The 13,966-nt window shown below is 42.3% G+C and overlaps 1 protein-coding gene across 1 annotated transcript; it reads right to left on the reverse strand.

Moving 5' to 3' along the window:
• Positions 1-1,994: 1,994 nt before the first annotated feature.
• LOC109199933 (cationic trypsin-like) lies at positions 1,995-4,038 on the reverse strand. Its single transcript, XM_019355279.1, has 6 exons — positions 3,964-4,038; positions 3,426-3,612; positions 2,958-3,155; positions 2,649-2,713; positions 2,244-2,383; positions 1,995-2,145 (listed from the first exon to the last, which is right to left on the reverse strand). Exons 1-6 carry the CDS (start codon positions 4,001-4,003, stop codon positions 2,002-2,004), a joined length of 774 nt encoding a protein of 257 aa, XP_019210824.1. The 5' UTR covers positions 4,004-4,038; the 3' UTR covers positions 1,995-2,001.
• Between the last annotated feature and the right edge of the window lie 9,928 nt (positions 4,039-13,966).

The following is a 13,966-nucleotide window of genomic DNA, read 5'->3' on the forward strand; positions in this document are numbered from 1 at the left end:
TGTCATGAGATAAAAAGACAAATATGCTCAAAATTTTGGGCTCACAACTTATTAAATATATAGAATTTCAAAATAGTTTTTACATGGGGCCATGGACCTGCCTCTCTCTGGCTCAGAGACAAAGGCTGCTGCACCCAAGTAATAAACACCTTTATCGCGTGTAGTAAAGACAGAACGTTAACATGATTGGTCAACAGGTGGAGAAAACCCTCTATACCCCAGGTCCGGCTCACATTTCTTTTGCTTTTCTCTTTCTGGACATCAACCTAATATGGAAATGATAATTTTGGAGGCAAAACTCCCATCACAATGACAACCACTCCGTGTGCTCTGGTCTGGCCCGTAGAGTTGCAGAAGGGGGAAAGACAGCATACCCTAACACCTGATTTATAGAGCTGTTTTGGTCTAATGGAGCTAATGTACCAGCCTACTTCATGCACCACTGTGATACTTTCCAGTTGTGGAATGTGTGGTGTTCTCTTTTCAACATTATTCAAATCAAATTTCAAATTCAAATTCAATTTGTCACATACACGATCAACAGTGTGCAGACCGTCAGTGAACAGTCAAACAGTTATTGAGGTATATTATTCAAGTACATTATTTTGTTATCAAGTGCATGTACAGTGATTTGATATGAGAGAGACCAGATCTAAAATACATTATTTTTGTTGTTATTAATTGTTATTATTGTGCATGTGCAATGGTGTGCAATGGTTCTATGATATATATCTGTGTGCAGTAAAGGATAAAACAAATGTGTGATGCAACTCAACTATATAGTCTAAAAGATAAAAATACATTTTGACACAACTATTAAGGATGATTTTAAGTGAATTTTTTAATCTAATGTGATCCTATTGCAATGATTATATTGAATTTGAACATAATTGTTCTGTGGAATATTGCAGCCGGTAGAGATGAAACTTGGCACAGTAGGTGGACCAGAGGAAGAATGTGTTGAGAGTTTCACATCAACTATCAAGGATAATTTTTAATGTATTTTTGAATGTGATGTGATCAAATTGCATTGACTGTGCTGAATTTGAGCACAATTATCCTTTAACTACTCAAAAAGTTTCACATATCACAAAACTGAAAAGAACAATAAATGATCACTTGATTGGGTTAAACAATGGTCCTGGAGCTTAAAAAAAACAAACAAATGTGTGTGTGTGTTTGTATGTTTGCCATCAGAAAGAAAGGAGAATAAGCACTACTGTAAAGCTTAGTTTACAAGCACAAGAAAGTTATGCTGCAGAAAAGAGGCAGCTGGCTTCACCACGGCTCACAAATGATGGCTCACTTAAGCACAGTCCATTACCGGCATGTCAGTGTATGTGCCGTCGGGTGCTGAAAGCCAACATCTCACAGATTCTGAAAACTGCAAGTTTAGTCACTCTCCAACCAAAATTCATTCATCCAGCAGCAAAAGAAGATCCTTGAAAAACATTGTAATGAATTCCCACTTTACTGTGGCTGTCTTGCTCCCATCATGATAAAATCGTACTTCCTGCACAGCTCTGACTCTCAGTGTGTTATGGTACCAGTTTGTTATGATGACATCAAAAATCTCTATTTTCTGCCTTATTTGCTTACTTATAATGCACCAGTCTACTGTTGTGTACACTGTTGTCAGCTGCTGTTTTTTGTTGTTTTTCCTTTTTTCACAAAAATGACCTCTGACAAGAAAAGCTCATTTCTGCCATTCAGTACCAATTCTGTAATTTTACACACTTATTTCTTACAGTTTAAGTCCAACTGACAGATTAATTTTTTTTTATCACAGCAGATTTTCTTCAGCATGTAGAAAAAACAGTCGAACATGTAACTTCTTTACACTGACAGGAAGAGTTTCACTGGTCCAGCCATCAAAGTGGGCTGTATGTGGCCCACAATGTAAAATGGGTTTGACACCTCCGTTCTAGATTATAAAAAACATCCATCACACAAGTTTCTTGCACAACTGACTGTTTATTAGGAATGTTTTTTTTATTTTTTTTACTTCTTCATTTCATCATTTATCCATTTAATGTAAGCACAGACTTTTACAGAAATAGATAGTCTAGCATTGCTACAGCTTTTACTATCTATGTGTACACCATAGATCTTGCTATTGTATATCACTCCACCACCAGAATCACCCTAAAAGAGACAAAATGTAATTTGTTATGAATTTGTTTTAGGATAATTGCTGTTTACACAGTAAATATACAATAATGATAACAGCAATGCCAACTCACCTTACATGTACGCTTGTTAGATTTTTGGTAACACATTCTGTTATCATACGGCACATCTGAATAACACGGAAGGTTTCTGGTATCCTCACAGCTAGCAACATCCATTTTTACACACTGGAGTTTACTTGGTTTGTTACCTACTACAAAAAGTAAAAAGAACAAAGCAATTTATAGTGTTTCATCATATACATATTAAATTGCTATTTTAACAAGACAGATATTTTATTTTATTTTAGGATATTATCAACTAAATTTAAAACAAATGTGTTCTTCAAGAGAACTTGAAGTTAAAAGAAGCACAGAATAAATGCTATTTTTCAAAAAATGAAATTTTGAAAAAGCACACAAACCCAAATCAAACAGAAGTTGTCTAACTGTGAAATAATCAAGCGAAAATTGTCTTACTGCAATCTCCAGTGTTACGATTTATTTCAAACGGACCATGGCCTGCAACCTGAACTTCATTGTTGCTAGAAAAAGACAACAATTAATAAGCCATTCAACTTAAACTCATGTATTGCCAGAATAAAAAACAAATCAATAAAGTTTGTCTACTTTTCCATTCCATTTTTAGTCAGTTTAATTCACTTTTGAGGGTTCAAACATTCAACCATTGTCTCAAATTTTATACAATGCTCTGTTTTTTTTCTGTCATTTTCTGTATATCATGACTGTAAGCTATAAAATCAGTACACTAACGGGGCTCCAACTCACATTTTGGGCTCATCAATAATTTTGTTGTTTGCATCCTTCTTACACTCAGGAAGAGCGACAGGTGTAATGCCAGGTGTAATGCCAGTAATGGCTGTCTTTAACTTCAGAAGCAGGAGGTCAGTGGTTGGATGGGGTTTTTCAATTTCAATTTCTTCTGCTTTTCCTGGGCCTGGATGCACACCTACAACTGCAAATCGACTAGAAAGAACATTCACCTCTACATTTAACATAGTTTATTTCCCTGTATGGGTAACAGTGTGGATTAACTTCCATGTAATTATAAACTTCAAACAACAGATAAAATTGATTCATTTAAAATTCAAAACCTGAAGTTCATCAAACTTTCTTGATATTGTGGCAACAACAAGAGTTTTCATAGTAAGGCAATACAATTCACGGTTTGTAGAATTATGGGAAAAAATTAATTGTGAAAATGTTTAGCTAAAACTAAAAAAAATCTTTACTCACATTGGCCTTTCACGGCAGTGAGCTGCAGTAAGAATCCACTGTTTACTGATCAAAGATCCGCCACAGTGACCTGGTTTTCCGTCATTTGTTTCTGACAGGCTGACATGGTACTGTCGCTCGTTGTTGTTGCAGTCTGTTCCCCCAACAATTCTCTTCTGCACATTCACCACTGTGCTCACTGTCACACCTGAAACGGAAGGTCCTTCATCAGGTGTCTGTGTTACAACAGCTTACAACACATTTGCTCTTAAGAGATGAAAACAGGTGAGTGACCACAAGTGAGAAACTGTTACTTGTTAGTGAAATAAAGCAGCTGGAGATTCAGCATTATTATTCTTTTTTCATGCAGCCTGTCTGAATACACACACTTATTTGAAAAGACACTTTTAGTATTTGTTGCACACTGAGGAAGAAGTTCAAAAACAGAATATTCTTTTTGATGAATAATTAAAAAATCAAATTGACTCATGCCCCAAATGTGTTTGTTAATATAAATATGTAACACATTTTAAGTAAAAAAAACCAGCTGAATACTCACCGACCCACAGCAAGAGAAGAAGAGAAGTTAAATGAGCCATCACTGTCACTGACCTTACTACTACCTTCCACTTTAGTGTCTACAGTGACTAAACCGATGTGAACGTGGGGCCTTTTAAATTGGTACATGTTCTCCTATTGGCCCACAATCCACCAATACTCTCATGGAGCTTTATCAACACAAACCCATTGGCCACAAAAACTGAACTTATTTGCAAACTTTTGATGACTCATACAATGTTCCATTTCCCCCCTCCCCTGTACAACATCTATCATCATGAATGACACTGTTTTAAGAACTATGGATAAAAAAGAAAAAATCATTAGTGTTTTCTCACTGGGAAAAGTTGTGCTTTTTTACACATACTCTAATGCCTTTAGTTTAAGTAATGAATAGGCACTGATGGAAATATAGTGTTTAAAACAATTAGTCAAAAGTAGCATACTTGTGTATTTATAGAATTGCAATTGGAAAATAGGCACAAAAGTACAGTCGATACAGTTTTCAGCACAAATCTAAATCTCATATATTTTAACTGGAAGCATATTTCTTGATAGACTCTTTTTTCAGAGGACATCACATCCAGGTAACCAATAAAGATTTTTATGAAAGTGTTGATCTATACATTTTACAAACCATGATCTTTTAATAAATATCAAGTATTTCATTTATTTACTTATTTATTGCCTAAAGCCAATTATAGACATATTTTTCAAAGGAAATGTTGAGTGATTGATCACACAATCTCATATCTCCTAAGGTTGTCATATTGGAGGAAAGTAAATAAACACTGTGAATGCAGTTTTTGTGTGTGTGTTGCTTTTGCAAAAAAAGAGCTTTTGTGATCATAATTATGACCCGAATGCAGTGTTGTCCCAAACGCCTTTTACTTTTCCAAGAGTAGATTTATTTTCTATTTCATTTCAGAAATAGCATGTAGCCAAGTCCTTGAGAAAGTGATGAGATTATTGTAACTGCAGGTTTTTCAGGTATGGTTGGCAGCTGTTTGACATGAAGAATAGGAACATTAACATTATTGCTCATAAAGTCTTCATGGTGTATTTGCATGTGAAAAAGTCTCCAACATGAAGCAGATTTCATGAGTGTGACAGCTTCTGAGGAGAAGGTGTTTCTCAGCTTGGCTGTTCTGGCTGTGCAGCCTTCTTCCTCGTGGGAGGTGACAAAGCCATGAGCAGGATAGGAAAGTCATAAAACTGGCAGCCGTATTCCTGTATCTACTGATGTAGATGTCTTCAGTGAGAAAAGGGCGGCTGCTGTCAATGATCATCTGTCCTATCTGCAGCAGAGCAGTTTGTATACCAAACAGTGACACATGATGTAAGGATTCCCTCTATGGCACACTTATAAAATGATGTGACTGTGATACCAGGCCAGCTCACTTTAACCTCCTCAGTAGCTACAGCAATTGATGGGCCTTCTGTCTGCCAGAATTGGTGTTCCACATAAACTTGTTTTGATGTGTATTCCCTGCTACTTAAAGCTGGCGATGACCATGACAGCCTTTCTTCCAATGTAGACAAGAGTAGGAGGTCTTTCCAGTGGCTTTCCTAAAATCCATGATCATCTTCTTTCTTTTCTCCACATTGACACACAGGTTGTTTGCTCGGATTCAGGAGTCCAAATGTTCTGTCTCTAGTCCCTGAGCCTGATTCCGCTGGAGGTTTCTTCCTGTTTAAAGGGAGTTTTTTCTTCCTAATGTCACAAAACTGCTTTCACCCAATATATTATTGTAGGGTCTTTACCTTAAAATATAAGCACCTTGAAACAAGCGAACTGAATATGAGAAGTGTTAAAAGCTTTAAAACAAGCATAAAAGGAATTAAGAGCATCAGTACGTGATAGGTTCCTGGGGGTTTCAATGTCTCTTCTTTTGTAGTCTGCGATGCTCTACATGCGCATCCATGTGTTTTATTGATTATTGGTGGATCAGTGACTGTGACGGGGTGCGGTAGAAGTGGTGAAGTGGGTTCAGGGGGCAGTGTCAGAGAGGCTGGCAGGGCAGCTGGTGATGATTCGGTAATAAAGTTCCCCCTATATGAAGTGGTCGGTGGAAGCAAAACAGCAGACAGTCTGCTTAGGAGTCCAAAACTGAAAGCACGGTAAATAAAATGTCACCAACCCTGCAATATTGTGTATGTGCCGGGTCATTTGGTCACACTAGTGTTGAAAACCCAGGCGTGGGATGACAGACCCTTGACCACAGTCAGTAGAGGTGCTGGTTACAATGTTGGTGGAGCTAGCCGCCTTTCACTGGGAGCAGGCGTTGGTGCATCAAGATCAGCTCGCTGCCACCAGCCACCAACCCTTTGTAGTTGTTGTGTCACTGGTTGAAAATCACCTGGGAGCGCCACCAGACTACCGAGTGGAGCGGCCACAGCTAGCAGTGGAGAATCGGCTGGGTTGGCATGGTGATCTCCACCATAGCTTCGCTGGCCACAGAGCAGCCATAATGACCACTAGCCTCTAACATTATCCCTCCTGTGTCTCCATAGGTTCCACCAGCTTAAGGTGCTGCTCCCAACTCACAGGGAACTGCGCAAACGCTGAGGCAGGAGTGCTGGAGGTGCAAGTGGCTGCAAGACCGGTGTAAGGGGTGCCTGCTGATAGAGCTGGGACAGGTGTTCCATGTCAACAGCGCTCCGACACCTTTATATACGCCAGGCTATTGTTGACTCCTGGTCCACCAAACCTTGGTTTGACCAGGGAAATTGCTGGAGGCAGTGAGGGTGGAGAGAGTTTGTGAGGTACAGAGGAAATATTGGAAATTAAATCGATGCAAGAGTCAACGACAGTATAAACCCCAGTCACCACTCGCAACACTCAGCGTGCTTATTAATAGCTTTTATTGTTGTTCAGTGCTATTCCAGACAGCGTTCTTGCTGTCTCAGCCTCCCACCACACATCCTCCCCCTGAAACTATTGTCACTTAAGCAGGAAAAGCAAGAGCGTGAACACTTGACAAGCTGGTATGCCAGCCTCCCTGGCACTGACCATCAAGCCTGCTGCACCACCCCTCCCCTGGAGCTGAACCAAAGACCACACCCCCGCCACACACCTCCACTACCCGACTGACCTCACCCACCGCCACAGGTGAGGTCAGTCAAGGGGCTGGTCAGGTCCGCAAACTCAAGCAAAAACCGGCGGTAGTACACAGCCATTCACAAAAACTGCCTCACCTTGTTTTTGGTCTTGGGACGTGGACAGGATGTGATGGCTCCACCTGTGTGCGCACCTGCCCGCCCCCCAAAGGGTACCACAGATTCTGTACCTCCCTTCATCCAACTGCATACTTCTTCAGGTTGGCCATGAGCCTCAGGGACTCCAAGACCGGGGCCACCTACTGCACATGCCCAGGTGTCACTATGGATGATAGTAACACCTGGAGCTGTTGCTAATGACGCTGATCCATACAAGACCCGAGGATGTTGCCGGAAAAAATTAAGAAAGAGGGACGTTCGTCTGCGCTCACTTGCTCATAGAGTGAGTGAAACAGCGCTGCGGCTGTCTGCTGAAGCTGGATTTTCTCCAGGTTTCACTAGACTTAAGAACTTTTTGCACCATGACCGTGGTTTCAGTGGAACGGAGTTTGACGTTGCATGGCGTGCTGTCACATGATGTAAACTAACATAGTGGCACCCTCGGACAGCAAACTGCGGTGAACATAAAAACACCAAAGTTCAATTGTAAGACACCATGAGAAGTGTTTATTACACAGTTTGAGCTGTTAGCTGTTGCAACTGGCTGGTCTGAGGAGCATAAAGTTCTCCAATTGGCTTTGTGCCTGTTGGAGCATGCAACTGCATGCCTGCTGCTGCTGAGCCAGGAGGAAAGGAGAGATTATACTGCTCTTGTTGGGGCACTTCAGAGACGGTTTGGGCAGTATAACCAGCCGGTGCTCCTGAGGTCAGAGTTCCACAATAGACACAGACTGCCTGGGGACGCCCTTTGTATTTTTGCCCATGAAGTTGAGTGTCTTTGCAGGAGGGCTTATGACAACATGCCACCTTCAGTTCCAGCGGAGTTAGCTCAGGACCAATTCCTGCAGGCCCTCAGCCCTAAAGAGCTACGTACGCAAACTCAGCTTGCTCGACCAGCCACACTCAGAGCAGCCCTGGAGTTAGCGTTGGAGAGAGAGATGTTTGCTTTCCTCTGAAGGAGTTGATGACACACATGTGGTGAGAGCTATGTCACCACCTGTGGAGCAGATGGAGAGGCCAGCAGGCCTGTGCAGTATGGTCCAGACAGCTCCTCTGCAGTCGCCGTTCCCTCAGACTGTTCCACGCTGTCAACTGTGGCTGGGGATGTGGACAAGTCAGGGAAACGCCCAAGGGCTCCTGTAGGTGGGAGTACACGGGCAAGGGAGACCGGCACCCTCACACCACCTCCATTACCACCCAGTGCAGTCATTGCTGTGGGCTGGACCCAGGTTGGAGACTTTTGCCATTTTCCAGTGACGAGTGCAAGGGTGTCCTGTACAGCACTCCTGGACATGGGGTCCAATGCAACACTGGTCCGACCCAACATTGTCCCAACCGGAGCTGCTGTGCAACCAAGTAATGTGCGACGGTGACCGGTGACCTGGCCCCAGGAGGACAGGCTCTCAGCAGTGAGGAGCAGCTGGTCAAAGAACTGTGAGGGGCTGACTCCACAGCAGCAAGAGAGTATATGGCAGGTACTAAAAGAGTTGATGAAGACAGACATTATAGAGCCATCTGACAGCCCGTGGGCCTCTGCTGTGGTGATGGTGCCCAAGAAAAACAGTCCAAAGATGCGTTTCTGCGTGGACTACAGATCACTCAACAAAGTGAAAAAAAGACTCTTACCCCCTCCCCAGAATTGTGCCGCCTCTACCACCATCTTGTCTGGGGGTTGCCACCATAACAGGCAACCTTGCGGTCAGTGCAGCTCACTGCAGTAGCTTCAGCAATGGAGGTACTGAACATAGTTCATTTGGACTCAATGTCCCCAGTCTCCCTCGGAATCCTGTCAATTATCTAGTGTCCTGTTGGTCACTGGATAATCAAGGCTTGTCATCAGTGGAGACAATCTCAGTGAAAAGAGATATCAAGATGAGCTTTTGCAACCAGTGGCAATCCCACATCGCCACAGTCTGGGAGAAAAGAATGCTTTCACCCACAGAATGGGGGTGTATCAGAGACATCTCCAGATCTCCAAATCTCCAGAATTTGGGAGTGGGTAGGATAGAATGGCCTCCCTGCAAACCTGATATGATTCATGCATACTGGCTGAAGAAGTTGACCGTACTCCATGAGTGTCTGGTAGACTGCATGCTTAGTGAATACTTCAGGCAGCAGAAACCCGAGAAAGAAGAGGAGCAGGAGGAGAACCATCAGGGAAGGACAGGCATGGTATGTACCGCTGTCAGATAGAAGAAGTGGCTGACATCAAAAAATCCTACCAGTGGCTGGACAAAGCTGCACTGAAAGACAGCACAGAGGCACTAATCATGGCAGCACCGGAACGAGCTCTAAGCACAAGCTCCATAGAGGCTGGGGTCTACCACACCAGGTAAGGCCCCAGGTGCAAGCTATGCAAAGTTGCCCCTGAGACAATCTAGCACATAACAGCAGGGTGCAGTATGCTAGCACCCCTAGTGTGTTTGAGAATGACCAAGCTAAGATCCTGTGGAACTTTCAGATACAGACAAACAAACTGGTGATGGCTAGCCAACTTGACATAGTAGCAATGTTCCCTCTAATTTTTCATGTGTCTGAGAGAACACGCAAACTCCCTGAGCGATCCCTTGGACCACTGTGAGCAACAGCAGACGTGTGCACTGTGGTCACACCAGCATCGAATCCATTCAAGTTACATGGTTTATTAAAATAATCAAATTACAGTATTTACATTTATGTTAGACTACTTTTAATTAACTGCTTTAGCCACTTACAATGAAAATTTAAAAAATCTTGTTCATGACCTGTGTAGTATGTTAACACTATTGGAAGTAAAAATAACTTGAACTCCAATTTTGAAAACACAACTTTTTTTAAAATTTTTTTTTACTAAAGCTCTGACTTGTATTATGAGCATGAGTCTGTGGTCTCGGAGAGAGAGTCCTGTAACTGTCTGTCTGCAAAATATAGTATATAATGACCAATTTTGGGCAATTAATTGTATAGTTACTTCTTCAAAAAAGTTTAAAAGAGTTATGCAAACAACAAAGTTTTTTGCAGCTGTTTAGCTAAAAATGCAGCCAAGGCGTTTTTAAAATAAACATTTCAAACTATTTACAGAACAATCAGCTGTTCTGCATCAAATCTGATGCCACACAAATTATTTGTGCCACTCCAAAAAATAATTTCTGTCCACTATGAGATAAAGGAGAACAACAGCCTGATACCTGCAGGCCTGACAACAGGAGATGTATCACTCCTGTAACACCCGTAACATTCAGCAGTCGCCTCATTATTCTGACACACACAACAAAACTTTTGACTGCACTACACAATAACTATACAAGATTTGCGCTAAATGTCGCAAATCTCTCACATCTCAAAACACCGCCATCACTCCTAAAACTTCCCCCCTTCCTAAACAATAAATGCCATGTTTCCATATCATTTTTTGATTGGTCGACATGGTACATTTTTCGATCAATAGGAAAGGGTGGGGTTTTTAGGGCCCGAGCACCGAGAGTGCGAAGGCCCTATTGTATCTGCTCTGTTTCTTATTATTATTATTATTCAGGCAAAAGAAGGGCCTTTTTGAGGGCTTTAACATGCTCAAAAACTCTTGGAATTTTGCACACATGCCAGGTCTGGTGAAAAATTTTGTATTTTAATGGTTTTACATATGAGCACTGGGAAATGGCTCAGTAGCGCCACCTTTGCCTTATTAAATGCAGCCCTACGAACACATCGTTTTAGCTACATGTATGAAATTTGGCACACATGTGTATCATGCCAAGACGAACAAAAAAGTCTGTGGGACCATTGACGCAAACCAAACAGGAAGTCCGCCATTTGGAAGTGAAGGTGACATTTTGGCTCTAATTTTGCCATTTCCATGCCTCGAACTTTTGCGAACTCCTCATTGGAATTTCATCGTACAAGCTTCATATTTGGTCAGTGTCAACTACACACCTGGGCCATGTTAAATTGCGGAGCTTTTGAGTTTTCGGGATACGGTGAGGCCGTGGCGCCACGGCGAATTTCGATGACTCGCCATGAAAATCTTATTGCCTCTCGTTCTGTCATACATTGTCCGACCTTGACCAAAGTGGACACATATGATAAGGCTCCACCCCTGAACATATTTCAACTGCCATATTTGACATCAGGGACAGTGCCACCTAGTGGGAACAGGAAATGTCATGTTTTACACTTTGGGGTACAGTATTGTAATGGGTGACATCTGCAGCCTCAAATTTCTCCAGGAAAGCCTTAAGGAGTTGGTCTTGGGTTACAGAGAAAACTGTGAGTTTTCGCTGAAGGGTATGACCCCAGCAGCATGGCGAACATTGAGGTCTCGCCATGAAGAAACAAATTAGTGTAACTCAATGAAATCCAATCTGATCAGTACCAGATTTTACAGGGATGATGTCACACCCGCCCTGAAGAGATTGATATGCCCATTGTCAGGAATACGTAGAGCGCCACCTAGTGGCACCAGGAAATGTCATGTCTTTCATTTTGTTGTACTGATTTTCACAGGTTCATCGTGGCCACCTCAAAAGCGGTGAATATCACCATCAGTCCCTCTTGATGCTTCAGTGAGAAAATTGTGACTATAAACTGAACGGCGCACCCTGGTGGCAACGCAGTTCACCATGAAAGATGAAGTGGCTTTTGAGGGGCTTGAAAAGTTTAAAAAGTCTTGAAATTTGGCGCTCACCTCTAATGTGATGAGGGATTTCTTTTTATATGTTCATTTTCCTTGAACAGCGCAAAATGGCTCCACAGCGCCCCCTACAAAATTTCAAAACAACAGCCCCTGCTCTGTGTTTTATGTATGAGTTTGAAACCTGGCAAGCTTATTGGAGATATCAAGATGTACAAAAAAGTCTCTTGGAGCAATATCCCAAATCCAACAGGAAGTCAGCCATTTTGAAATTAATGTGTAAATTTGGTGACATTTTCCCCTCTTTTCAGGCCTCATACTTTGACGAACTCCTCCAAGGGATTTCATTAGATTTACGCGATCTCCTGTGTGTGGAATCTAAAGACCTTTGTGATGTTAAATTGCGAAGCTTTTTACGTTCAGGGAAACGGGGTGGTCATGACGGCACGTGGAGTTTCAATCACTCGCCAAAAAGCAGTAACCTGCTGTCGCTCAAAAACACAATGTCCAATCTCTCCCAAAGGTCGCAGGCGTGATGAGACTCGACCTCGGAAATGTTTGTTATGCCATTTGTCAGTAATGGTTAGAGCGCCACCTAGTGGGACGTCTATAATAATGGTTGAATGAGATGAAATTTTAGCTGGTGGTTAAATGCATGAATTCCATCAATGTGACATCAGATCGGAAGCGCTGGTTTTAGGTGTTGGGCTTGGCTCGACGCGCCGGGGGTGCGAGGGCCCTCATATCGCTGCTTGCAGCTTTAATTTGGTTTTGTTTTTGCTCACAGGCGGAGAGTGCTTTCGAGCGTTTTTTCTTATAAAATGCCGTTTTTACCGTCTTCCCGCAGTAAATATAAACAACGATAGTATTCAGGAAGAAAACCAAACATTGCAGATATTTTTATCATAACTCTGGTTTTACGTGGCCTATCAACACAATTTAAAAACTGGTATAAAGTCCACACTTTTTCCGTCAGTTGTTCCGTCTGTCCTGCTCACATCTCCAATGCTTGTCCACGTTGTCATTAACGTGGCTTCACTCCACATCAGCCACGCCGCTTTGCTAGCTAAAACACCGGTGTCGGCACATAAGGACGCTGTCATAGCCTGTCAACCACGTTGATTAGCTGCGTATATACGAATGTGAATCGCATTTTTGGCTGGACTATGGGATAAGGCGGCATCGTTCTAATCCCATACAGGAGCAGGCAGTCACTTACTGACTAACACTGCAAAACAGAATTGTTAAAGTATTAATTTTTATTTCAATTCAGGTTAGATTTTTTTTCTGTGCGCAACGCAGATTTTCTGTGCGCAAAGACCATGCCAGCAGTGCGCAACTGCGCACGCGCGCAGCTTAGAGGGAACATTGCATAGTAGTAGCTGCGGACAAGCAGAGGAAGACGGCAGTAGTGATAGATGTAACTTTACTAAAAGATAGCAACATCGGGAGAAGCTGGAGAAGATGTTGAGGGTAAAGGCAATAGTGGTCCCGGTGGTAATCGGAGAAGCTACCCCCAAGTGAGATGAGTGGCAACAGCAGATCCCAGGAACAACGTCCAAGATCTCTGTCCAGAAGAGTGGTGTGTGTTATGTCAAAAGGATCCATGTCTGAGAAAGAATAAAATTGTGTATGTCTGTTACTGCACTCACAGCACACAGCACACAGACAGTAAAAAAAACAAAACAAAATAACTGAGGACAGAGCTGTCCTGGATGCTAACTTTTCTTTGGAGGAGATTAGTGCTGCTGCTGGTCAGCTGGCTCCTGGACAGGGTGGGCTGCCTGCAGACTTCTGTAAAAGACTGTTACTGGCATCTAGTCATCATGTGGGGCTCTCTCTTCTCCCTAAAAAACAGAGATTTGTCTCTGCTTAGAAATGGAGACGTGGCTCTGTTATGCACAGATTACTAACTTCCATCAAAACTACTAGCCACCAGTCTGAAACACTTTGTGAAATGAATCACTCACAGAGATCAGTTGTACTGTGTACCACACAGCTCTAATGTGAACAAGAGTTTTCTCATGAGAGACTTGGTAGTTATTTATAAATTGTACAGTTTGATGTTGGAATTAGGGGTGGGCGATATAAACGATATACGATAGAAACAATATAAATAACCGCGATAGCGCATGTTGATGATGTCATCAAGCTGCACCTGTTTTGGTCGAAAGCATCG

Source organism: Oreochromis niloticus, unplaced genomic scaffold (genome assembly GCF_001858045.2).
Source record: "Oreochromis niloticus isolate F11D_XX unplaced genomic scaffold, O_niloticus_UMD_NMBU tig00007914_pilon, whole genome shotgun sequence".
Lineage (NCBI taxonomy): Eukaryota > Metazoa > Chordata > Actinopteri > Cichliformes > Cichlidae > Oreochromis > Oreochromis niloticus.